At 61.3% G+C, this 25,707-nt stretch overlaps 1 protein-coding gene across 13 annotated transcripts; it reads right to left on the bottom strand.

The window, feature by feature from the left end:
• Nucleotides 1-2,242: 2,242 nt before the first annotated feature.
• Nucleotides 2,243-24,184, bottom strand: EPS8L2 (EPS8 like 2). 13 transcript variants are annotated; one of them, XM_033203986.1, is made up of 23 exons: nucleotides 24,025-24,184; nucleotides 23,512-23,635; nucleotides 21,690-21,827; nucleotides 20,822-20,943; nucleotides 20,665-20,720; nucleotides 19,818-19,882; nucleotides 10,309-10,470; nucleotides 9,762-9,911; nucleotides 9,599-9,678; nucleotides 9,344-9,486; nucleotides 9,195-9,265; nucleotides 8,882-9,008; nucleotides 8,646-8,734; nucleotides 8,477-8,551; nucleotides 8,083-8,231; nucleotides 7,814-7,943; nucleotides 6,754-6,866; nucleotides 5,284-5,389; nucleotides 4,264-4,383; nucleotides 3,957-4,029; nucleotides 3,644-3,824; nucleotides 3,384-3,516; nucleotides 2,918-3,066 (listed from the first exon to the last, which is right to left on the bottom strand). In XM_033203986.1, exons 4-23 carry the CDS (start codon nucleotides 20,863-20,865, stop codon nucleotides 2,986-2,988), a joined length of 2,148 nt encoding a protein of 715 aa, XP_033059877.1. In that variant the 5' UTR covers nucleotides 20,866-20,943; nucleotides 21,690-21,827; nucleotides 23,512-23,635; nucleotides 24,025-24,184; the 3' UTR covers nucleotides 2,918-2,985. The 13 variants fall into 13 exon arrangements, with proteins under 13 accessions (XP_033059863.1, XP_033059865.1, XP_033059868.1 ...); XM_033203972.1 differs by having other exon boundaries at nucleotides 2,243-3,066; nucleotides 3,644-4,029; XM_033203974.1 differs by having other exon boundaries at nucleotides 2,243-3,066; nucleotides 3,644-4,029; nucleotides 23,524-23,635.
• Between the last annotated feature and the right edge of the window lie 1,523 nt (nucleotides 24,185-25,707).

Genomic DNA, 25,707 nt, shown 5'->3' with positions numbered 1-25,707 from the left:
GCGGCATCCCCACAGGTGTGAGGAACATCTTACCGCACGTGCTGCTGTGTCAGCCTCTTGGGAAATCAACCGTTTTGTTACTTTTTTTAAAAGAAGAGACAGCCCTTCCTAAATGGCATGGGAAGCCTCTCTTGGGTCCTGCGGGGCCTGACTGGGCAATGGGCGGACAGGGCCAGCTGTGGGGGTGGACAGAATGGGAGCGAGTGCCACAAAGACACGCTTGTCTGGAGACAGATGGGCCTTGTTGATGGAGATATTTACTTGTGGCTACTGGCGGCCCCATTGGCAGCTGAGGCCACCCACCCTGAGGTCTGAGGTTCAAAGCCCCGCCCTCCCTCCTCACCCAGTGTGGACTCTCCCACACCCATAGCCAGACCCTTGGCAACCCGGGTCCCACCGGGGCCAGCACCAGCAGACCCTCTTTCTTTCTGTGGACCTGCCTGATGGGGAGGTGGGAAGGGAGGCTGGGTAGGGGGTGAGTGGTTAGAGACACGTTGGAACTAAGAGAGATTGCATGTTAACCCCGGCCCCTGCCCCAAACTCAGGCCTCGAGCAGGTGACCTGGTCTGTCTATGGGTCATTCTTCTCCACGCCTGCCTCACGGGGCTGCCGCTGGGGCCGCTGGAGGCCACGGGCAGCACTCAAAACACCACAGACCCCCAACAGTGATGCCCTCAGGGCAGGAAGGGGGGTAATCCTCACCCCTGGGGTGGCTGGCCAGAGGGAACAGAGAGAGCCAGCCCACCCGATGCCAGGTGACCCTGTACCCATCACCAGGCCAGTGGGGTCGGTGGTCCCATCTGCTCCTGAGGGAGGTCTCAGGAGGTGGCAAGAAGCCCCTTGGAAGAAACGGGTAATTTCCGGAAGTCCAGAGGTCTGAGCAGACAGCTGGGGCCAGGGTATCTCGGACTCAGGGCTCCTGGGGTGGGAGCCTGCTTGAGGCCTAGGGCTGGGATCTGGGGGCTGGAGTCTGGGGGTTTGGCTTCCTGGGGCCTCCTCAGCTGTCCACCAGGCAGAGTGGGGCATAGCAGGTCAGGGGGGCTCTAAATGGGGCTGGGGGATGTGGGCAGGGAGGGGACTGCGGAAGCAGGTGTACATCTGGGACCCTCAGGAGCAGAGCAGCCCAGCCTGGAGGCTGCATATGAAGCCCAGACCATCCTGGTGAAGGCAGGGCCCTGTTGCTGGGGGTGGTCGGAGAGTGGGCAGCCTCCCTCCCTTCCAAGGCCCGGCATCCCGGGGCCCACAGAAGCCCCTTTAGGAACAGATGTAGCCCCAGTGCCTATTCCAGTCCCGAGGTGGGGGCTCGGCAGACAGCAGGAGCTGAGGGTTGCAGGGAGAAGGGCCAGCGCCCCCATCCCTCCCCTTTTCCTCTTGGGCCTGTCTCTCTCCGCAGGGTCCATCTGACAGGGTCTGGGGGCCTCTTCTGGGGGCCTGGAGGAGCGGTGGTGGCCGTCAAGCCCGGGTCGTGGCTCAGACACTCCCCGCTGTCCCAACTGGACACTGGTTACGACTTGGCCCAGTGTGGCCTGAGCTGTGAGTCAGGGCTTCTGTGGCCTGGTATCCAGGCCTGGCTGGGTGGTGGACCAGGCAAGGGACACACCCCCCCCAGCCCAGCCCCACAGTCGCCCCTGCCCAGGCCAAGACCCCAGGACTTCGTCCCCGGATGCTCCGCACCAGGGTTGGGTGCACGGCTGCTATGGGGACACATGGGTTATGGGTTGCCTCCTGCTACCAATCCAGGGCGAGGGCACCCCTGGCGGCCACCCACAGCAGCACATGGAGCGGCCGGCAGAGGGCACCAAAGGCTCCTCCAAGGGTGCGGCTCAGGTGGACGCCAGATGGGCGGTCAGGTGCCTCTCCCCGGCAGGGCGCTGAGTGTGGCCGCTCCCCCTTCTCGGGAGCCTCCGTCAGCCTGGGCTAAGATCTCCAAATCCAGTTTCGGCCTTGCCCTCTGACTCATGCCCCTCCCGGGGCCTGCCGAACATCTGGCCGAGCTAGCTCTGTCCCCACCACTCCCACTACGGTTATGCCCAGTGAAAGCTGGGCTTGGGTGACAGGCTTTGGGCCTTTTGGTCACCGAGACTGGGAGGGCCACAGGAAGAGAAGTGGGCAGGGTCCCCTGTGGGCTCAGGGGCCGAGCAGCCTGGCTGATGGCCCGCCCTCTGCCCAGCAGTGCTTAGAAAAGGTGCAGTTTTCAGGGACTCCAGGGTCCACTCTCTCCCAGGGAACTGAGACACACGGCTCCTGGGAGACTTAACTGGTTTAATTGTTTCGCCTTGGTGCCTGGGCCACCTCTTATCTCTTGGGTGAGACTCAAGTCCAGGCACCAAGACACACCAGCACCCCCAACACCATGCGGAGATCATTGGCCTGAAACTTGGCCAGAGAAAGCTCCACTCCTGGGCCTGTGAGGGTGGGCGCTGAGGGTGTCTGAAGCCTGCGCGGTGTCCACTGCATCCTCACCCTTGCAGGTGAAGCGTGTGTCATTCCCCCACTTCCCCCCAATGGCAGCCACAGCCTCCTGCTGGAGCCCCTCCCAGGCCCCCCTCAGGGAGCAGAACCCTGCGTGTGTGCGGGGCTCAGGCCAGCCAGCCTGGAGCTCCAGCCCACCCTGGGGTGTGGATGGATGTAGAAGTGGGTGGGGATGGGGGAGCATTACGGGGGCCAGGACCCCCCAACGTGCACAGGGGAGGCCGAGAAAGAGGCCCAGCCCCAGGGAGTTCTGTGGCCTCAGTGGAAGGCGGACAAGGGGCTGGCACCACCAGGGGGCAGGTTTGGCTGAGACTGGTCTTGGTGTGGGCTGGGGCCTTGGGTACTGGTGGTCCTAAGGATGGGCCTTGTGCCTCCAGACAGAGGCAGGGACCCCTAGCCAGCACCGCGCCCCCTCCGCGTCCTTGGTACAAAATACATACACATATAAAAATAATACTCCATGCATTGGGGATGGGCTTCCCCTCCGCAGGCCCCCGCCCGCGGCAGCCGGGCCTAGCTGTCCTCCCCCCTTCTCTGATTCATGGAATGAAACTTGTTCATGAGTTCTTCCAGCTCCGACCCACTTTGCTGCTTCTAGGGAGAAATGGGGGCAGCCTCAGCCGGAGGTCCCACAGGTCCGGGTGCCGGCCTCCCCCTTGCTCTGCGACCACAGGAACCGGCGGGGGCGGGAAGGGCGCAGGGGCCGGAGGGGCGGGGGGGGCCGGAGGGGCGGGGGAGGCCGGAGGGGCGGGGGAGGCCGGAGGGGCGGGGGAGGCCGGAGGGGCGGGGGGGCGAGGGGCGGGGGGCGGGGGGGCGAGGGGCGGAGGAGCGGGGGGAGGGCGGAGGGGCGGGGGAGGCCGGAGGGGCGGGGGGGCCCGGAGGGGCGGGGCGTAGGAGCGCAGGCGGCTCACCTCCAGGAAGGCCTTCTGCACGGTGAGCTGGCTGTACACGCGGATGCCCTCCTCCCCGCACACCTTCTTCAGCTCCTCCTTGTTGAGGGAGAAGAGCTGCGGCCCAGTCAGGATTCCCAGGTTCTCCACGATCCTGGGGGGGGCGGGTGGGCGTCAGGGCCGCACCGTGGGCGAGGCTGCCTGGGCCCCGCCCCGACCGCTGCGCACCTTGGGCCGCGCCTCCCACCCCCACCCGGATCCCTCGCTCATCCCCCGCTCACCGCGCGCTGAAGGCTTTGGCTTCCAGCCAGGCGCGGACCTCGTCGGGACCCGACTCGTAGGTGAGCGGCTGGCTCACGGGCTGGCTGCGCTCCACGCGGAAGTGCCGCTGTGGCTGCGCCCTGATGTTGCTGATTTTCCGGATGAGCTCGTCGTTGACCTCGTCCATGTGCTGCATGAGCTCTGAGGGGGGGCGCGACTCAGGCCCACCGCTGCCTTGCCCCTGCCCCCGCCCCCGGCCCAGGGACCTGCCCACCCTTCCCTCCCCCAGGTGGCCTGGACGCGGGACCTCCGCCTCGAAACAGCAGCTCTCACCGTCTTTGTTCCCCGGGAAGCTTGGGGGCAACTTGTGGGTCGGGCTGGCGGGGCCCCAGTACTTCTGACCGACCTGCGGGGGCGGGAGGCGATCAGGCTCCCCACGCCCCGCCCCCGCCTCCCAGCACCTGCCCGGGACCCCACCCCTCCCCTGGCCTGCGGACCAGCCCTTCCCTTCTGCCCAGGGAGCCCTGCACCTGCCCCAGCTTCTTCAGCTGCGGGGCTGGCCCTGGGGCGGGGCTGGGCGCAGGCGGGGCTGCTCCAGGGCGCTCGGGGGCTGCGACCCCAGGGACCCCCGCGGGCTCACCTGCTCGAAGGGGGCGCCGGCGTCTTCGGGCCGCGCCTCGCCCAGGATGTTGCAGGGCACGTACCCCGCCTGGCCGCTGCGGCTGCGCAGCTTCCACCACTGCCGGCCGTCCTCCAGCACCTGTGGGGCGCGCCGTCAGCCCCGCCCCACACCCAGGCTCTGCGGGGCTGGGACCACCCGCTGGTTCCGCTTTACAGAGGTCGGGGCGTGCCCTAGGGTCTCCCAGAGCCCCGCTTCACTCCATCCTCTCCGCAGCCCTGTTTCCACTCCTCCATCCCTCGCTGGGCTACTCCTCCCCCACCCTGCCTCAGGGAGTCTAGGAGACCCTTTTTCTTTCTCTGAGACAGGGTCTCACTCTGCCGCCCAGGCTGGAATGCAGTGGTGCAATCACTCCCCACTGCAGCCTCGACCTCCTGGGTTCAGGCGATCCTCCCACCTCAGCCTCCTCAGTAGCTGGCACCACAGGCGCACACCACCGCATCCAGCTAATTTTTATATTTTTTGTAGAGATGGGGTTTCGAGGTATTGCCCAGGCTTGTCTCAAATTCGTGGGCTAAAGGGATCCTCCCGCCTTGGCCTCCCAGTGCTGCAGTTACAGGCATGAACCACCTAACCAGGCTGTGGATGTGGCCCACTCCCCCCAGCCTGCTCCACTTTCTGTCCCGCAGTGGGTGGCCTGGATTCCGGCTGGCAGATGCAGCCAGTGCAGACGTGGGGGCTCCTGGGTGGGTGTGAATGACAGGCCCCTGCTGGGTCCACGTGCTGCAGACGCTCCCCCCAGCCTGGCACAGGGGTCCCTGCATGCCTTTGGAGATCCCAAGATGGGGAGGCCCCTCCAACAGGCTGCGGATCCTGATCAGAGCCCAGGGGCGGGGACCCTGGAGAAAGGGGCAGGCAGCTGTGCCCCGTCCTGGCATCACCCAGCCTGGTCCTAGACTGCTCCCTGCCTCCCCTGATAGCCCCTCCCTTGAAGACCTGCCCCGTTTCCCCCTCTTGGACCCCCTCGTCCAGCCCCCTCACCTCTAGGACCTCATCCTTGAGCACTGATAGCTCGTTGGCGTTTCGGGCTGTGAAGTCGTACAGGATCTTGACGTACTTGGCCATGGCTGGTGTTGGCTGGTAGTCCCTGTGAGGAACAGGAGGGGCTGAGGCCCAGGCTGGTTGGGGTCTTCTCTGAGACCTGGGCAGCGGCTGGGGGGCAGCAGCTTCCCAGGTGCACGGCTGGCTGCCTCTTTTCTGCTCTGGAGGTCACCGTGGAGAGAGGCTGCAGGCAGCGTCAGCCGGGAATGGAAACTGTGACAGCCCCAGAGCTTTGGGGCCCGGCGTGGAGGCGGGGCAGGCAGGAGGTGGGAGTGGCGCAGGGGCCTGTGGCACAGCAAGGCTGGCCCATCCCAGGCCACCTCAGGGGTCTCTAGTCCAGCACCCCAGGGGAACCAGAGCCAGGGGCGTTCCTGGGAAATGCCGGGGTCACAGCTCCCCCCAGCTGGCCAATGAGGGCCAGCATGTCTTCAGAGCCACAGTCCCTCTGAGGACTGAACACAGCCCAAATGGTCCAGTGGAGGATGGGTCTCCAGCTCCTCTCTGTGGCGTGGGACCTGCACCTCAAACGCGTGTGGGGGCTGGCTCTGGCTGAGGGGTCCTGGCTTTGGCATGTAGCAGGCCTGTGGCTGTCACCTGGCCAGGCCGTCTGTCCGTCCTGGTCAGTGTGGCCCTGGTCATCAGGGCAGCTCCCATGTCCAGGCGCTCAGGGAAATGAAGGGGCCATGGGCTGTCAGGACAGAGCCAGGGTGGACAGACCAGGAACTGAAGTCAAAGGGTAAAATGTTTCTAAGTGTGGTCCTAGGCCAGGGACCATGGGAGCCAGGCTGACATTATGGGCAAGGGGAGGCCATGCTTGCTTAGAAGATGGATTTCTGGCCCCCCCTTCCCCCCAAAATTGAATCCTGAGGTGCAGCAGGGTCAGGGGCTTCCCATACAGATCCTGGACCAGGAATGGGAACAGAAGGGAAGAGGGGGGGCAAGGAAAGGCAGGACTCCCCGTAGTGCCATGGGCTTGTTCTTTGTCCTCTGTGGAAACGGTGGGGGCTGGGGGTGGAGGGAGGGAGAGGCTTCACTAGCCCGGGACCCGTCTCCTCTTGCGGCTCTACCAGAGGTTGGGCCTGAAGCAGTCACAAACAGGATGACAGTTTTTGGTGAAACCACTCAAGTTCAGTGGTTTAGTAAGTTTCTAACCTTGGTTCTAAAACATACATGTGGACACACAGACAGAGCTGATATATTAGGGTAGAGAATGTGTGCATGACTTTTGAAATGTTTCCTTTAATTATATATCATACAGTTAAAACCGCTTCAAATCTGGAAAAGTGGTATTTTAAACCACTTGACCAATGCACTTGCTACCACCTGGTGGCAGCGTACCCATATGTTTTTAGAGCCTGTAGGTTCTGAAGGATTTCACTTTCACGCTCCCTCACTTTGAGGGGGGCTTACCTGTGAGTATGTGGGGAGCCGACTGGTGGTAGGGCATCCCCCGGGGGGGTGGGCTCTGAAGCGGGGCTGTGCTTCTGGGAGTTTCGTATGGACTGTCGGCTCACTGGACTCACCTGTGGTGAAGGTGGACGGCCTGAGCTAGACATGGGGCAGGGCTGGGTAAGGAGGGCAGGGGCAGGCTGGGTCCCAGGACAAGGGGGCGTAAGACAGGGGCTCGGCTAATGTGTTGTGACTGACGCACCACTGAGGGTGACGGAACCTGAAGCCTGGTGATGCTGGCACGGGCTGCCTCTCCTGGCGGGGCTGGGGGCAGCTGAGCTGCAGCTGAAGGGGCGGTGGGTGGAGGTGGGCTGGGGAGGGGAGCTCTGGTGAGGGGTGGTGTTGGGGCCAGGGAGGGGAGATCTGGTGAGGGGTGGGTGTCGGGGCCGGGGAGGGGAGCTCTGGGGGGGGTGGGTGTTGGGGCCGGGGAGGGGAGCTCTGGGGAGGGGTGGGTGTCGGGGCCGGGGAGGGGAGCTCTGGGGAGGGTGTGGTGGGGCCGGGGAGGGGAGCTCTGGGGGGGGTGGGTGTTGGGGCCGAGGAGGGGAGCTCTGGGGAGGGGTGGGTGTCGGGGCCGGGGAGGGGAGATCTGGGGAGGGGAGCTCTGGGGAGGGGTGGTGTTGGGGCCGGGGAGGGGAGATCTGGTGAGGGGTGGGTGTGGGGCCGGGGAGGGGAGATCTGGGGAGGGGAGCTCTGGGGAGGGGTGGTGTTGGGGCCGGGGAGGGGAGATCTGGTGAGGGGTGGGTGTCGGGGCGGGGAGGGGAGATCTGGGGAGGGGAGCTCTGGGGGGGGTGGGTGTTGGGGCCGGGGAGGGGAGATCTGGTGAGGGGTGGGTGTCGGGGCCGGGGAGGGGAGCTCGGGGAGGGGTGGTGTTGGGGCCGGGGAGGGGAGATCTGGTGAGGGGTGGTGTTGGGGCCGGGGAGGGGAGCTCTGGGGAGGGGTGGTGTTGGGGGCTGGGGAGGGGAGCTCTGGGGAGGGGTGGTGTTGGGGCCGGGGAGGGGATGGGGGCTGCTGGTGCTCTCACCTCGATGGGGACAGATGCCAGCCCCTCCACCTCCCAGGGGGCCTCCTGCAGCACATCCACGGGGGGCTCCCAGCCACTGTGGAACTTGGGCACGTACAGGGGCACCTGCGGCTCCCGCGGCCACTCGGAGCTGGGGTGGGAGGTCCTGAAGTCAGCCTTGCCCCTCCAGAACTGGCCCAGCCAGGACCCCCATGCTGGCCCCTGTGCAGTGCGGGCCCCTGTGCAGTGCGGGCCCCATGCAGCTCCGGCTCCACCCTGGCCTGCCATACCGAGGCCGCATCCAGCTCTCTCCCAGGGACTCCCACAGCGACGTCTCCTTAGGGACCAGGTGGCCGCGCAGGAAGTCCACGGCATCTCGGGAGAGCAGTGGGCAGGAGACGGAGCGTGCGATGTCTGGGCCACCGCAGGTGTTGACGATCTGGAGCACAGCGAGGTTCACAAGGGACTGAACAGACAGGCCCACAGACCCCGTCCAGCACCCCCGCAGCTCCACAGGCTGGCCCTCGGGAAGGGACTTTGGACCCCAGGGAGTGTGGCCACAGAGCATGACCCAGGCTGCCCAAAACAGGCACCTGCTGCCCCGACCCCCACCCGGGGGAGAGAGAGACTCCAGAGGCCTCTGGGCTCCCGCCCCGCACGCCCCTGCCGCCCGGCCCCAGGCACCAGGTCCAGAGGCCCGAAGAGGAAGTGCACGAGCTCGGCGGCGCTGGGGTTCTGGATGTGCTTCTGCAGCTTTGCCTGGGGGCAGGAACTAGTGAGCAGGGGCCTGGGCAGGGCCTCCACCCGCCCCTCAGCACAGACGCTGGGCCAGGGCTGGGGCCGCAGGACTCACCAGCAAGTTAATCGCCAGCTTGATTTTCTGGAAGCAGTCGACGAACTCACCCTCAGAGGGGGGCCGTGCCCGCAGCGTGAGGACGCCCTCTGGCATGGGAGGCACCATGTGAGCTGGGCTGGTCCTGGTTTCCCCAGCCCCTGCACCTTGTGTCCCATGCAGCCCATCTGTGTGGGCCAGACCTTCCCCAGCTCCATGAGTGGCCCTGTCCCTGGCCACGTCCCTGTCCCCTGCACCTGCTGGCCCCTTCTTGCCCTTCTTCTTCCCCTTCTTCCGCTGGTTCAGCTGCTTGAAAGCCTCGGCCGCCTTCTGTAGCCGAGCCACAAACCACTCAATGTCGTCCAGGGCACAGTTGAGGATTTGCTGGGGTCAGAGTGGGTCAGGGGTCAGGCTCAGACACTCCCCACTGCCCCGCCCTGCTGCAGGGATGGTCCCAAACCTGCGGAGGGGCAGCCACAGGCTGGGGACTGGCCGGAGGGGTGGCAAGGACCAGTGCCCACTGCTGGGGGCCTGGAAGGGAGGGGCCACCTGCCATGCCCAGGCACCCACCGTCTCCTTCTCTATCTTCTGAGCCAGCACAGCCCGCGGCTCCTCCTCCTGTGACTCCCGACGGCGGAAACCTGATGGGGGACATGGCGGCTGCTCACCGAGCCCCTCACAACAAGCCCTGTGGAGCCCCCGCCAGCCCCTCAGCCTACCTGGCTCGCTGAGTGGCACCTGCGGGCCCACGCGATTCTTGGCCTGCGGGGAGTCTCTGCTGCCGTGCTGGAAGGGGATGGGCGCTGGGCCCTGGGGAGGGGGCAGGATGGACTGCCGCTGCCGAATCTTCTCCTGGTGTCCCCTGGAGGGCGAGGGGGTCCTGCTCAGCCCCGACGGGAACACACCTGACCCTCCCTCCCTGCCCAGCTCCTCCTCTCTCTGCCCCCTGCGACCCTGCTCTCCCTTTGCCCTACTTCAGGGTCTGCGGCCGCATCTTCTTGCCCAGCCGGCAGTCGGCCAACGCGCTCTCGATGTCCTCGTGCACCAGCTCTGCCTGGGAAAGCGGGCATCAGGCGGCCGGGAGGGCGGGGCACAACACTGCGGAGCCCCGCCCTGCCCTGCCCGGTGCCGCCTCACCTCCACCTCGTCGCAGTGGAAGAAGTGGATGTCGGGCTTGCTCTGCTCCGAGTCCTGGCACACAAGCAGCAGCACGGACGGGTAGCGCAGCTGGTTCAGCACCGTCTGGCTGCGCTGCACGGTGGGCAGTGGGAAGTTTTCCAGCTCCTCCTGCAGGAACACGTTGCGCCGACACGACTCACACCGGCAGGGAGTGACCGGAGCTGTGAGCACCCGCGAGACACCGGCAGGGAGTGGCCGGAACTCTGGACACGCCTGGAGCACAAGCCCCTCTGGCGCTGCTGGGAAATGGGCTCCCAAAGATGAGAATGAGGCCCCAACACGCCCCGCAGCTGTGCAGCAAGGCTGACCCAGGCCTCCAAACTTCCCTGGACTCGGTTCCATGCGGCCCTCTCTGCCCACCCTCGTCCCATCCTCTTCCAGGGAGCAGAATGATGGGGCATGGCCGGCCCTGCAGAGAGGCCTGGCCGCACATGTGGGCTGCAGCCAGTGGCTGCTGCCGCCTCTACCCACCGTGCTACCTGTCCCCCCCGGCGCTGGGCCCCACCTGAGACTCGATGTCCAGCAGCCGCAGTGACTGGTCGTTCACCTGCAGGAGCATCTCCTGGGTCCAGATCTTCTCCTTGGAGCTCAGCTGCACTAGCTTCCGGATGGCGTCCTCCACAGACGTGATGGCTTCGCTCTTGTCCATGATGAATGTGGCCAGGTGCTGGGGGTGGGCGGGCGGTCACTGTTAGGCAGAGCCTTCCTTGTGCTGAAAGCCCAGCCCCCAGGGGCCACAACCTGGGGAGCTGAGGGACCACAGCCAACCCTGGGTAGGGCGGTAGGACGGGGGCCCGGCCCCGCCTTTGGTGGGAGAAATCTCTATTCTGCCTTGGCAGGCATCTGTGGGCACCATGCTTGTGTCCTGACAATACCCTCAAAAGAATTCCAACTGCTGCCTGGCCCTGCGCCACCATCCTCACCTGCCCACCTCCTGGCACAGGCTCAGCACCCGCCCACTGCACTGGCTGCGCCAGCCTCCCCAGCTCTCTTCCTTCTCAGACGTCCCCTCTGTGGCCACCTGGCTACAATGCCAGCCATCACCCCATCCCCGACCTGCCGTTTCCCTGAATCAGACCCAACGTCGCGCTGCACGTGGCGTGCTATGTGTCTGGCGTGCTCGCTACTCCCAGGTAGGGTTCCAGTTGCCACTTGCTAAGCTGTGTTCCCAGGTCCAGGGCAGAGCCTGGTGCACAGCGGACCCTCAACAAGTGCGTATGGGATGCACCCATCCCTGAGGATCTGCGGCCAGCCTGGCCCTTGCCCTGTGCCCTCCATCTCTCCTCTTTCCAGGCCTGGCTCAGGCCCCCTCCTCCAGCCAAGCTGCCCTGTCCGCTGAGTAAAACCCTCCTATGAAAGGTCGGCCATTCGGTGCACAATGCTGGCACAGCTGGATAAACACTGACGTGAACTATAGGACAGTCAAAGACAACCATAAAACGCAAAATGTAAAAGTTTGTGTGGCTGGGTGCGGTGGTTCACGTCTGTCATCCCAGCACTGTGGGAGGCTGAGGCGGGTGGATCACCTGAGGTCAAGAGTTCGAGATCAGCCTAGCTAACATGGTGAAACCCTGTCTCTAGTAAAAATACAAAAATTAGCCGGGCATTGTGGTGGGCGCCTGTAATCCCAGCTACTCGGGAGGCTGAGGCAGGGGAATCACTTGAACCTGGGAGGCAGAGGTTACAGTGAGCCAAGATCCCACCACCACACTCCAGGCTGGGCAACAGAGCAAGACTCTGTCTCAAAAAAAAAAAAAAAGCTCGGGCACGGTGGCTCACACCTGTAATCCCAGCACTTTGGGATGCCGAAGTGGGTGGATCACAAGGTCAGGAGTTCGAGACCAGCCTGACCAACATGGTGAAACCCCATCTCTACTAAAAATACAAAAATTAGCCCAGCACGGTGGTGGGCACCTGTAACCCCAGCTACTCAGGAGTCTGAGGTAAGAGAATCGCTTGAACCTGGGAGGTAGAGGTTGCAGTGAGCCGAGATCATGCCATTGCATTCCAGCCTGGGTGACAAAGCGAGACTCTGTCTCAAAAAAAAAAAAAAAGAATAAGTGAGCAGAAAATGCAAGGGACTATGAGGCCGCTATGTCTCTGTGAGAGGCAGAGTAAAACCTGAATGTTTCAGTTATACACACAGTATAACCAAACAAGCAGAACCAGCTGCTGGGCCACAGAGCAAGTCTCAGCAAAGCTCACGTGACTGCAACAGTACAGAATATGTGTTCTGACCATAACAGAATTAAGGTAGAAACCCGTAATAATAAAACAGAAAATCCTTAAATGTTTAGAAATGAAGCAACATGGCTGGGCGCGGTGGCTCAAGCCTGTAATCCCAGCACTTTGGGAGGCCGAGACGGGCAGATCACGAGGTCAGGAGATCGAGACCATCCTGGCTAACACGGTGAAACCCTGTCTCTACTAAAAAAAGTACAAAAAACTAGCCGGGCGAGGTGGCGGCGCCTGTAGTCCCAGCGACTCGGGAGGCTGAGGCAGGAGAATGGTGTAAACCTGGGAGGTGGAGCTTGCAGTGAGCTGAGATCCGGCCACTGCACTCCAGCCCGGGCGACAGAGCGAGACTCCATCTCAAAAAAAAAAAAAAAAAAGAAAGAAATAAACCAACATATTTCTAAATAACCCATGCATCAAAGATGAAGTCACAAGAAAACTAGAAGGCATTCTTGTTGCAGGAAGTCAGGGATCCTGAGGTTTCCCCCGATACATTCCGAACTGAACATGCATATCACAATTTGTGGAATACAACTAAACCAGGGCTGCGAGGGAAATGTGGAGCTTTCCATGAATATATTAGAAAAGAAAAATGACTTAAGATCGATAATCTGGCCGGGCATGGTGGCTCATGCCTGTAATCCCAGCACTTTGGGAAGCCAAGGAGGGCAGATCACTTGAGTTCAGGAGTTTGAGACCAGCCTGGCCAACATGGCAAAACTCTGTCTGTACTGAAAATACAAAAATTAGCCAGGTGTGGTGCACGCCTGCAACCTCAGCTACTTGGGAGGCTGAGGCAGGAGAATCGCTTGAACCCAGGAGGCAGATGTTGCAGTGAGCTGAGATTGCGCCAGTGCACTTCAGCCTGGGTGACAGAGCGAGACTCCATCTCAGAAAAAATACAAAAAAAAAAGATAAATAATCTTTTTTTTTTTTTTTTTTTTTTTTTTGTTGAGACGGAGTCTCGCTCTGTCACCCAGGCTGGAGTGCAGTGGCCGGATCTCAGCTCACTGCAAGCTCCGCCTCCCGGGTTTACGCCATTCTCTCGCCTCAGCCTCCCAAGTAGCTGGGACTACAGGCGCCCGCCATCTCGCCCGGCTAATTTTTTGTATTTTTTTTAGTAGAGACGGGGTTTCACCGTGTTAGCCAGGATGGTCTCGATCTCCTGACCTCGTGATCCGCCCGTCTCGGCCTCCCAAAGTGCTGGGATTACAGGCTTGAGCCACCGCGCCCGGCCAAAGATAAATAATCTAAGGTTTCACCTTAAGCAAGTAGAAAAAGTGAATCAGGCCGGGCGCGGTGGCTCAAGCCTGTAATCCCAGCACTTTGGGAGGCCGAGACGGGCGGATCATGAGGTCAGGAGATCCAGACCATCCTGGCTAACACGGTGAAACCCCGTCTCTACTAAAAAATACAGAAAACTAGCCAGGCGAGGTGGCGGGCGCCTGTAGTCCCAGCTACTCGGGAGGCTGAGGCAGGAGAATGGCGTAAACCCAGGAGGCGGAGCTTGCAGTGAGCTGAGATCCGGCCACTGCACTCCAGCCTGGGCGACAGAGCGAGACTCCGTCTCAAAAAAAATAAAAAAGAAAAGAAAAAGTGAATCAATGCCGGGCGTGGTGGCTCACGCCTGGAATCCCAGCTCTTTGGGGGGCCGAAGGGGGCGGATCACGAGGTCAGGAGATCGAGACCATCCTGACTACCACGGTGAAACCGTGTCTCTACTAAAAATAAATTAAAAAAAAAAATTAGCTGGGTGTGGTGATGGGTGCCTTAAGTCCCAGCTACTCGGGAGGCTGAGGCAGGAAATGGCGTGAACCCAGAAGGCAGAGCTTGCACTGAGCCGAGATCGCACCACTGCACTCCAACCTGGGTGACAGAGCAAGACTCTGTCTCAAAAAAAAAAAAAAAAAAAAAAGATCGAGACCATCCTGGCTAACACGGTGAAACTCCATCTCTACTAAAAATACAAAAAATTAGCCGGGCGTGGTGGTGCGTGCCTGTAGTCCCAGCTACTCGGAGGCTGAGGCAGGAGAATGGCGTAAACCCAGGAGGCAGAGCTTGCAGTGAGCCGAGATGGTGCCACTGCACTCCAGCCTGGGCGACAAAGCGAGACTCCATCTCAAAAAAAAAAAAAAAGAAAAAGTGAATGAAATAAAACCCACAGTAAGTGGATGGTAGAAAATTAAGAGGAGGTCAGCGCACTTGTATACAGACATCAACATCAATAGAGACAAATCAACAGAGCCCAAACTTAGTTACGAGAAGGTTAATAAAATTGGTAAATCCCTAGCAAGCCTGATCAAGAAAAATACTAGAGATAACACAAATTCTCAAAAACCAGAATGAAAGACAGGGCATCACTACAGATGTTTCAGGCAGGAGAAGGAATTAATAACCAAAATCTTCCCACAAGGAAAATCCTGCACTCTGAGGGCGGCACTGGCAAATCCTAACAAATATCTAAGGAAGAAACAATAGGCCGGGCGCGGTGGCTCAAGCCTGTAATCCCAGCACTTTGGGAGGCCGAGACGGGCGGATCACGAGGTCAGGAGATCGAGACCATCCTGGCTAGTACGGTGAAACCCCGTCTCTACTAAAAAAAATACAAAAAACTAGCCGGGTGACGAGGCGGGCGCCTGTAGTCCCAGCTACTCGGGAGGCTGAGACAGGAGAATGGCGTGAACCGGGAGGTGGAGCTTGCAGTGAGCCGAGATCCGGCCACTGCACTCCAGCCTGGGCGACAGAGTGAGACTCCGTCTCAAAAAAAAAAAAAAAAAAAAGAAACAATAACAAGCTTTCACAAACTCTTTTTTTTTTTTTTTTTTTTTGAGACGGAGTCTCGCTCTGTCGCCCAGGCAGGAGTGCAGTGGCGCGATCTCGGCTCTCTACAAGCTCCACCTCCCGGGTTCACGCCATTCTCCTGCCTTAGCCTCCTCAGTAACTGGGACTACAGGCGGCCGCCACCACGCCCGGCTAATTTTTTGTATTTTTAGTAGAGACGGGGTTTCACCGTGTTGGCCAGGATGGTCTCGATCTCCTGACCTTGTGATCTGCCCGCCTCAGCCTCCAAAAGTGCTGGGATGACAGGCGTGAGCCACCGTGCCCGGCCCACAAACTCTGAAAACAGAAGAGGGAATACTTACCTGCCCATTTTATAAAACCAACATAACCCTACCACACAGCCTGCCATCGACATTGTAAGAAAATTACAGACCAGTCCTCTAACGGACATCAGCACAAAACGTTCCTAACCACACTATTACCACATCCAGTGCCTCAACACAGGAAAAAGATCACACACTTGGAATAAATGACAACTAGGCTGGTTCAACATTCAAAACAACCAGTATGGTCCAGTACATTGAGACTCCGTCGCAAAGAAAAATAATAAGATAAAATGGATCCTGGCCCTAAACGCAAAAGCCTACGCTGTGAAGCATCGAAAAGAAAACACAGGAACTGGCCGGGCGGGGCGGCTCATGCCTGTAATCCCAGAGGATTACAGGGAGGCCGAAGCGGGTGGATCACCTGAGATCAGGAGATCCAGAACAACCTGGCTAACATGGTGAAACCCCGTCTCTACTAAAAATACAAAAAATGAGCCGGGCGTGGTGGTGGGTGCCTGTAATCCCAGATACTCAGGAGGCTGAGGCAGGAGAATTGCTTGAACCCAGAAGTTGGAGGTTGCAGTGAACCGAGATTGCACCACTGCACTCCAGCCTGTCCAGCCTGGGCGACACAGCAAAACTCTATCTCAAAAAAAAAAAAAGAAAAAGAAAACACAGGAACTTCCACAATTAATTCCTAATTTACAAAAAATAAAAGAAAACACGGAAGAAATCTGCAGAAATTTGGTCAAGGGATGACTTCTTCTAGTCATAGGATACCAAAAACCCTAAACCATAAAAGAAAAACATACAAACGGACATCATCAAAATTGATTTCCACTTATCAAACCACAGTGATGGAGGCCGGATGCAGTGACTCAGGACGCAGTGACTCAGTCCATCATCCCAGCACTTTGGGAGGCAGGTGGATCTCCTGAGGTCAGGTGTTGGAACCAGCATGGCCAACATGGTGAAACCCCATCTCTACCAAAAATACAAAACTTAGGCCGGGCACGGTGGCTCACACCTGTAATCCCAGCCCTTTGGGAGGCTGAGGCGGGTGGATCACTTGAGGTCAGGAGTTTGAGACCAGCCTGGCCAACATGGTGAAATCTCGTCTCTACTAAAGATACAAAAAATTAGCTGGGCGTGGTGGCACGCGCCTGTAATCCCAGGTACTGGGGAGGCTGAGGCAGGAGAATCACTTGAATCCTTGAGGCGGAGGTTGCAGTGAATCGAGATTGCGCCACTGCACTCCGGCCTAGGCAACAGGGCGAGGCTCCACCTCAAAAAAAAAAAAAAAAAAAAATTTAGCCAGGCGTGGTGATGCGTGCCTGTAGTCTCAGCTACTCGGGAAGCTGAGGCAGTAGAATGGTTTGAACCCCGTAGGCAGAGGTGCAGTGAGCCCAGATCGTGCCATTGCACTCCAGCCTGGGGGACAGAGACTCCATCTTCAAAAAAAAAAGACACTGATGCATATGCATTGCCAAGCCACAGACTGGGAGAAGAGCTGGCCAGTCCACACACCCAAATCTCTCTATAGAGAACCCCCAGCCACCCATAAGGACATGTCCTGTCCACTAGGGGCCCTGGGAAGAAATGGCCACTAGGGAAGAAATGGCCACTGGGGCCCTGGGGAAGATCCCGCATAGCCCAGTTGGAGCCTTCCTCTACACTGTTTTCCTTTTCTTTTTATTTATTTGAGACAGGGTCTTGCTCTGTTGCCCAGGCTGGAGTGTAGTGGTATGATCACAGCTCACTGCAGCCTCGACCTCCCAGGCTTAACCAATCCTCCTGCCTCAGCCTCCTGAGGAGTTGGGATGACAGACATGTGCCCACCAGGCTAATGTTTAATTTTTTGTTGTAGAGACTGGGTCTCACTGCCCAGGATGGTCTTGAATTCCAAACCTCAAGTGATTGCTTTGCCTCTGCCTCCCAAAGTGCTGAGATTACAGGCAGAAGCTGGTGTGCCTGGCCCCAGGGTTTTCTTAAAGTAAGTTTAGGAACCAGAACACAGATGGCTATAAATTATATGACTTCATTTATAGGATATTCTCAAAAAGACAAAACTGTGGTGATGCGGCTGGGTGCTGTGCTCACGTCTGTAATCCCAGCACTTTGGGAGGTGGAGGCGGGTGGATCACAAGGTCAGGAGTTCAAGACCAGCCTGACCAACATGGTGAAACCCCGTCTCCACTAAAATACGAGAATTAACCAGGCACAGTGGCTCGTGCCTGTCATCCCAGCTACTCAGGAGGGTGAAGCAGGAGAATTGCTTGAACAATTCGGAGGTTTCGGTGAGCCGAGATCACACCGCTGCCCTCCAGCCTGGGTGAAAGAGCGAGACTCTGTCTCAAACAAACACACAAACAAACAAAAACTGTGGTGATGAAGGGCAGGCAGTGTTGCCAGAGGTTGGGGGTGGCCACCAATGTTGGGGATTCACAGGTTTGCAGTGACAGGGCTGATGGGTCTGACTGCGGTGTTAACAGAACCACACCCCTACATACACATGGCTTTTACTGTGGGATAATTTAGAAAAAAGCAAACCACGGACCCAGGCTCAGGTGGCTCCCACCTGGCTGGAGAGATTTCCCACCAGACTCTCACCCTCTCTCTGGGCCCCAGTGTCCTCATCAGGGAGGGGCAGGAAAACCCCACCCACCACTCACTCCTCACTCTGTTGGCCTCTGGGCAGATGGGAAAGGTTCCTGCTGGCTGGGGGCCGGGCCAGGCCAGCTGGGACCAAAGTCCAGGAGCCAGGCTGGGAGGCTCCAGGATCCTCCTCAAGAGGGCAGAGTCCTGTAGGCTTAGAGCACAACCAGGAGCCCAGCTCGCACCCAGGCTTGGACCACAACCAGGAGCCCAGCTTGTACCCAGGCACAGGGGCCTTTTCTTTTTCTGGTTTTTTTTTTTGAGACCGAGGCTTGCCCTGTGCCCCAGGCTGGAGTGCGGTGGCATGATCTCGGCTCACTGCAACCTCCACCTCCCGGGTTCTAGTTCCAGTGATTCTCCTGGCTCAGCAGCCTTCCAAGTAGCTGGGACTACAGGCTCCCGCCACCATGTCTGGCTAATTTTTGTGTTTTTAGTAGAGATGGGGTTTCACCATGTTGGTCAGGCTGGTCTCGAACTCCTGACATCAGGTGATCCACCCGCCTCGGCCTCCCAAAGTGCTGGGATTACAGGTATGAGCCACCGTGCCCAGCCCCCCTCCCTTCCTCCCTTCCTTCCTTCCTTCCTTCCTTCCTTCTTTATTTTTTTCTTTTTTGAGACGGAGTCTCGCTGTGTCACCCATGCTGGAGTGCAGTGGCATGATCTCCGCTCGCTGCAACCTCCACCTCCCAGGTTCAAGCGATTCTCCCGCATCAGCCTCCCGAGTAGCTGGGATTACAGGTGTGCACCGTGATGCCTGGCTAATTTTGTATTTTCAGTAGAGATGGGGTTTTGCCGTGTTGGCCAGGCTGGTCTCGAACTCCTAACCTCAGGTGATCCAGCCTCCCAAAGTGCTGGGATTACAGGCGTGAGCCACCGCGCCTGGCCTAAGACTTTGTTGCCCAGGCTGCTGGAGGGCTGCGGTGGGATCCTAGCTTGAACTCCTGGGCTCAAGTGATCCTCCTGCCTCAGCTTCCCAAGCAGCTGGACTACAAGCTCACGCTACCAGGCCTGGCTGGGAGGTGGGAGGATTGCTTGAGCCCAAGAGTTTGAGACCAGCCTGGGCAACATAGGGATCCTGTCTCCACAAAAAATAAAATAACTAGACAGACATGGTGGTGCTCGCCCGTAGGCCCAGCTACTGGGGAGGCTGAGGCAAGGGGGTCACGGCCTGGGAGGCGGAGGCTGTAGAGAGCCAAGATCGCGCCACTGCACTCCAGCCTGGGCACCTGGGTGACAGAGCTAGACTCTGTCTCAAAACAAATGAGAGAGAGAGAGAGGAAGACACACACACACACACACACCAAAAAAAAACATGTTTCCTGAGTTCTCTGTGTCAGTGAAACTGACCTAGGAAAACAGAAAAGCCCTCGGGGCTGGCTGCTGGTCCTGCGGGCGCAGGCAGCCCAGTCTGGGCCCTGAGAAGCAGCCTGGGTCTCCCTGCAGCCTCCATCAAGGGCGTCTTTGTTCTGCCTGCTCCCTCCCGACCCAGTTCCTTGTTTTGGGGCCAGGATGATCGTTTCCTCCACCGGCTCTTCCCATCCACGGCTGTGCAGCAGCCACAGTGTTTTCCCAGCACACCCTGGGCTGCCTCACCCCTCAGACCGCGAGTTCCCGGGACTGGAAGCAGAGAGGCGCTTTCCCCCATCCCATGGCTGAGCCCGGCACAGTGTGGGCAGTTCTGGCTCTGGCCTCCCCCGGCCCCTGCGGGTGTCGGAACCTGGGCTGACCACTCTCCCTGGAGCTCTCTCTCTTTCTTTCGTTTGTTTTGAGACAGGGTCTAGCTCTGTCACCCAGGTGCCCAGGCTGGAGTGCAGTGACGTGATTCTTGGCTCACTACAGCCTCTGCCTCCCAGGTTCGTGACCCCCTTGCCTCAGCCTCCCCAGTAGCTGGGCCTACAGGCAGGCACAACCATGCCCATCTAATTATTTTATTTTTTGTGGAGACGGGAGCATGAGAACAGCCATGTCCTGGGGTTGCTCCCTGGGGGCGGGGCCTTACCTGGTGGCAGGGCCTTACCTGGACATGGTACTGCGAGGTCTCGTGCATGATGACGTTGGAGTTGGAATACTTCTTCCTCTGCTCTGAACCGGGAGACACCAGTCACTCACCCCCACAGGCGGGACCCACAGCCCTCCATCCAGTGGGGACTGGACCCACAAGGGAAGGTGGAGTCAAGCGGAGGAGGGGCTGCTCCGTGGACCTCTTGGCCACCAGGAAGGATGTGGGTGTGAAATCAGGACCTGCAGGAAGCCCCCTTGGAGAAGGACGCAGCTCCAAGAAGGCGACGGGCTCGCTCAGAGTGGGGACTGGGGAGCCTGTGCCGGGGGGCTTCCTGTCCCAGAGGGTGAGGGGACAGGAGGGGGTCGCAGCCATGCTTCCCACTCTGAGAGCTGCCAGCTTCACCATCCCTGCCCTCCCAGGGCTTCTCGCTTTCCAGACTAGGCACCTTGTCCAAAGTCACAAGGGAAGGATGCATCTGGCTAGGGAGAGGGTGGGATCGTGTCTGGGGAAGGGCAGAGTGCGGGAAAGTGGGGGCTGGCCAGGCCCCCCTCCTGGAGCAGACAGCTGGCGGCTCATCCTGCCTGAACCCCCCGGTGATCAGGTTGCAGCAAGGAGTGCAGCGGAATCAATATTGATGCTCCCTGAATTATTAGTAAAGGCCTCTCCCCTTACAGCTGTGGGGGAGGGGAGCCAGCGGCCAGGAGCTTTCAGAAGGTTGATTAGGGTCCAGAGGCCTCCCTGGGCACCCAGGGATCCCCTGGGCCAGGCCAGGCACAGCTGTGGGGCAGGGACGGCTGTCCCCAGCCTGGACGCAGCACCCATTTCTCCCGTGACGTCCAGCACGTTCTCAAAACTCACTCACCAAACAGGTCCTTGGGGCTCATCCTGGCCACACTGTCGGACCGGCCCAGGCTGCCGCTGCAGGGGAGGGGCTGTGAGGGCAGGGCCGAACTGCACCCCTCCCCGGGGACTGCTCGGAGGGTGAGGATGGGGTATTCGGGATGGGCAGGGGGGCTCACTTGGTGGCACCCGGGCAGCAGCTCACAGCCCCGGACTGGCTCATGGTGTCCCGGGCAGCGGCCAGCAGGAGAAGGGCAGACCTCAGTGTGGCCCGGGTCTGAGGCCAGTGCCTGTCTCAAACCTGGGTGGACAGAGGGGCTGTGCTGACAGTTCCTCCCGGCCTGGCTGGCGTCTCCCCTCCTTCCCTAGGCCAGAGCCCTGACTGGCCTGGCCTGGGCAGGGGTCTCTTGGGGGGCAGAACCCCTGCCCCACATCCCAGTTGGCCCCATGTCCCAGTTGGCAGTCGTTCAGCCTCATCATGCCCCAGACCCTAGGTGCTCCACAGGGACCCCCAGAGGCTGCCTGGGAGGCTCTGATGAGGGTCCTGGGGGTAGAAGGCACTTTCCAAGCTGGGCAGCGTTGAGTTCAAGGCCCTGGTGCTGGGGGGAGAAGGGATGGGGTGGGTAGGGGGAGGGGGACATGCTGGGGGTTTGGGGGAGGGGGTGGGAAGATGGGGCGGGAGTGTGGTGGGAGGTGTGGAGGGGGCAGGAGTGTGTGATGGGGGTGGGGAGGGGGTGTGGTGGGGGTTGGGGGAGGGTGGGTGGGAGCTGCAGGATGGCAGAAGAGGTGAGGCTGGAGCTGGGGGTGGGGGTGGATCCTGCCGTCCAGAGGGAGCCTGGCTGGAGCTGCCACTCCTGCCCCACCCCAGGCCTGCACCCCAAGGGGCTCCTGCACATGCATGTGGACTTGCCACCCACGCATGCCACCTCTGTCCAGGCCCCAGCAAAGAGGCCAGCTCTTGGTTCTTTCCTGGGCCTGGGAGGCCTGGCTGGGAACAGTCCGTGCGGGCAGGAAACCCTGGGGTCGCGGGGTGTGGTGTGTCCTCACCCCGAGGGCAGGGATGTGTCCAGGCGGCCAGCACAGGACCCTTGGCAGCCGAGCCCAGGGGAGGGACTGGAGGGCGGGTGTGGTGGGGGCTGAGACTGGGAGCCAGTCCAGTGGCCCCAACACACAGTATCACTGCCCCTGCAACGAGGTAGGGTGGCTGTGGGGTAGGCAGCTGGCGCCTCTGGCCTCCCCAGGGGTAGAATCCCCAGAGCCTGTCTCTGGGCTCCCAGCGCCGCCCTCTTCCCTTTTGCATTTTGGGGAAACTAAGGCCCAGCTGCCAGGGCAGGCAGGTGGGTCTGATTTGGGCTGGACCCTGGGGCCTTCCCAGGGGGATGGGCAGAGCCTGATGGCCTTGAACCAGGCTGACTTGCCCCAAGGGGACTATGCCCTGTGGGAACCTGGCTGTTCTGTGGCTCTGTGACCAGCTCCCCACAGGTCCACACCATCCGCCTCCTGCCAGGGCCACAGGGCCGTCCCCTGTGGCTTCTGAGTTTGGGTCTGCCAGGGTGGGGGTCACCGGCCAGCGTTGCTGGTATGGAGGGCCAAGGGAGTGGCCCGCAGCACCCAGGACTTTCTGGTTTGACCAGGTCTGGCCTAGAGGGAGGGTCTGGGGGGCCCAGGGGCACTGCCTCTGCCATGAGGGACTGGGTGCACCAAGGGGGCGTGGCCACTTCCTCTGTCTCTCTCTCCGTGGAGAATGTCTGGAATGTTCACGGGCTCAGTGGCAAGCCTGAGTGTTTGCTTAATGGGATTCCTGGCGGGGTTCACCAAGGGCGCCAGGCACGTGTGTCCAGGCACACACCTGGGCAAGACACCAACGCACCCTCGCACCCAGGCCTGCAGGCACGCAAACATGGAGGGTTGTGACACACGACCCCCCCCCCCGGGGAAGGCCAGGTTCCCGTCCTTCAGTTGCCTGCAGGGTACGGGGGACCTCAGGCCCAGGCAGGGCCAGGCTGCAGTGGGGTGGGTACAGGTGTGGTGTCTGGGTCTGAAGCACCTGGGTATGGGGCTGCCTCCTGACCCGTGGGAGCCCCGCCCCCTGGGGAGGCTTCTTTGGCCCACTGGGGGTGGGGTCCAAGCCCTGGAGGCCCAGGCTGCACTTTGTACTGTGGTCATTTTCCCGGTGTGAAGTGAGGCAGAGCGGGGTGCCTTGTCAGTCGGGCTGTGGAGGGGAGGCGGTCCCAGCAGGGCAAGAGGGTAGAGAGACAGGCTCCAAGTTCAAATTCCAGCTCCACATGCTGAGTGACCTTGGGTAGGGGTCAGCTGAGTCATGGGGGCTCCAGGCTGCCCTCATGGGAGCCAGGTGGGGCCCTGGAATGGGGGTGCCCCTCAGGCCCTGGCTGTGTCCTGGTTTGGAAACTATGTCTTGAAGGAGAAAGGGATAAGCTGGGGAAGCTGAGGGTAGGGAAGGAGACCCAAGCAGGCAGAGAAGGCCCCGTGGGAGCGCTGTGCCAACAAGGCCTGGGTGCTAAGCAGGCCCAGGAGAGGCTGGGACCAAGGAGGGCCAGCAAGGGGAGGAGGGACCGTGAGGGGAGGGGCCGTCGCCAGCTGGGCCTGCCTCCCCGGGATTGGGCACAGGGTGGGTGGGGACAGAGGTCCAGGCATGCCCGGCCCTGCCTCCCCCTCCCCTGCCACCAGGGACACCCACAGCAAGGGGCAACGCCAGGCAGCTGGACCCAGGGACCAGGAATCTAGGATGGCCGAAGTTCGCCTGCCCACAGGCTCCTGCCAGCCCACCCTCCTGCCTCACCTGGCAGGGCCTCTGCAGCCCCCCTCCCAGCCTCTCCTCCCCCCTGAAACTCCCACCCCCGACCCTGACCTGGAGACTGACCCAGCTGGTGCTTCCCGGGCCACTGGCTTCGTTCTGGGCTCCGACACCCAGGAAGTACCTCTTGGCTCCGGCCCACAGGGAGTGGGCGTGCGGTGCTCACCTCGGGAAGGTCCTGCGGCCCACAGAAGCGGGAGAAGCCTGCGTACCACCTGCGCTCTCCGCAGGCAGGGATTGCCCCCACCAAGCCCCAGAGCTGGGAAGGGGCAGGACGGGGCGGGTGAGTCACCCATCGCTGGCTTAAAAATATCCTTGCTCGCCAGCCGCCGCCCAGGACCGACGTGGGCAGGCCGAGCTGCAGCAGGACCCGTCCAGGAGAGGCGGGGGCCCGGCCAGGACGCCAGCCCTCTGCCCCGCGCCCCCGGCCCAGCCGCCCTCCAAGTGTTCCGCGCCCTGCGACGCCGCGCCCGGCCCGGTGTCCGGAACCAGAAGCCCCGCGTCCCATCGCCACCGGGGAAACTGAGGCCCGGGTGGGCGCGCTCTCTCCGGGTCCGCAGCGCTCACCTGCTCCCGGCGCCCCGCGCTCGGCCTGTCCCCTCGGCGCTCGCCCGTGCGTCCGTCTGTTCGCGCCTCGGCCGCGGCGCCCGGTCTCCCGCGGGCGGCTGGGACACTCGGCGGGGCCGGGCCGGGGCGGGGCTGGGAGAGGAGAAACCTGAGCGACAGGTTGCGGAGTCACCAGAGAACGAGCGGGCGGGCGCGCGGGGGAGGAGGGCGTGGGATGGAGGCGCCCCCGCCGGTCTCGGACCCAGCTCCGCCCCGCCGCCGCCCCCGCCTGGGCTCCAGCCCCAGCCCTCTCCGCCCTCCCCAACACCCACCTGGGGGGCCCTCTGCGGGCCTCGCCCCTGGCGCTGCGGCGCTGGGGACAGGCGGGGCGCAGGGCCGCCTCCGCGGGATGAGCAGGGCGAGGCCTCGAGCTCTTCCTTGGACAGGGCCTAGCTGCGCCCCAGCAGGCCGGGGGTACGGGGGGATGCTGCCAATGGGACTTCGGGGGCAGCGCTGGCGTGATGCTGGAAGGGCTCCAGCCCTGGGGAGGTCAGAGCCTCGGCCGAGCCAGGTGCCCCAGGCGTGGAGCAGAGTCGCTTCCCTTAGCGGGCCTGCCCCAGGTCTGGGGAAGCTGGGTAGAGGCTTGTGAGTGGGTGGGTGTCAGGCAGGACCCAACCATGCCATAGACCCAGGCTTGGGGCCCTGAGCTCCCGGAGTGGGACGGGGCCTCCCTTCTTCACAGTGCAGGGGCTCCTCCAAGGCCCCTTTTCTGTCCTGCCTGGACACTGAGAGATGGGGTGTCGGGGGTGGTGGGGACACCTGAGGCCCTCTCAGGATGCCTCTCCTTGCACTGCCCCGTGGCCAGGCCCAGGCCCCACCCTCTGCCCACCACACGGGGAGTGTCTGGTTCTGTCCTCATCTACCTGGCTCCCAGGATGGTCCTGCTGCCCAGCTGCTCTGACCGCTCAGAACAGGCCAGGGTGCAGCGGACACAGCGGGTAGCACCGGCTGCCACAGCAGTAAACTGGACAAGGAGGAGGTGAAGGGGCACAGGGCACCCCAGGCCCATGCAGGGACCCAAGGCTCTGCTGCCGTCCTGGGTAGGGGTGGGAATGTGTGTGGCCAAGAGTCCGGGTCCCCGGTCCCAGAGGAGCAGGGCTAGCGTGTTTACCCTGGTCTGGCCAGAGCACTTCCTGGGGAGGTGCCACAGGTGAGCTCGGTGGAGGGGTGGCAGGAAGTGGCCCTCCTCCTCCGGGCCCAGTGCCTGCCCCTGAGCCCAGGCAAGGCCTGGCTTCCTGGTTTACGGCCTTTGCAGTTTGATCCTGCAGGTTGCATGCCATGATCCTGCTCCATGCATGAGCTTGCCCTGACCCAGAGCTCAGAGGTCACACACGCCAACCCCATGGTGCACCCTTGCCCTCACCCTTCCTGGAGGCAGAGCTGGGAGTGGCCAAGTGGGAAACAGGCGCTGGAGGGCACAGCCGAGGGGGGGTGTCCCTCTCCACTCCTGAACGGGTGCCTGTCAACACGATTGTGAGTGCAGAGCCTGCCCTCAGGAGACAGTACAGGATGGTCTCTCAGGCTCCATCCACTCCGGGCCACCTGCAGCCATGCCTGTCCGCCCACTGAGACTGGAGGTGTCAGGATCCATTAACCATGAAGGTAACAGGTCTCCAGCCTTGGGGAGGAGGCCCTTCCCTGGTC

Source organism: Trachypithecus francoisi, unplaced genomic scaffold (genome assembly GCF_009764315.1).
Source record: "Trachypithecus francoisi isolate TF-2019V2 unplaced genomic scaffold, Tfra_2.0 Lachesis_group8, whole genome shotgun sequence".
NCBI lineage: Eukaryota > Metazoa > Chordata > Mammalia > Primates > Cercopithecidae > Trachypithecus > Trachypithecus francoisi.
This window is presented reverse-complemented; position numbering and strand designations above follow the sequence as displayed.

Bases quoted from the DNA above. Each gene is read 5' to 3' on its own strand.
- EPS8L2 (XM_033203972.1), bottom strand. From the start codon at position 20,865: ATGAGCCAGTCCGGGGCTGTGAGCTGCTGCCCGGGTGCCACCAA. The intron at 9,679-9,761 runs GTGAGGCGGCAC...CCGCTTTCCCAG, and splicing joins TCCACTGCGACGAGGTGGAG to GCAGAGCTGGTGCACGAGGA. The intron at 3,517-3,643 runs GTGAGCGGGGGA...CGCCCCCCCCAG, and splicing joins GCCAAAGCCTTCAGCGCGCG to GATCGTGGAGAACCTGGGAA.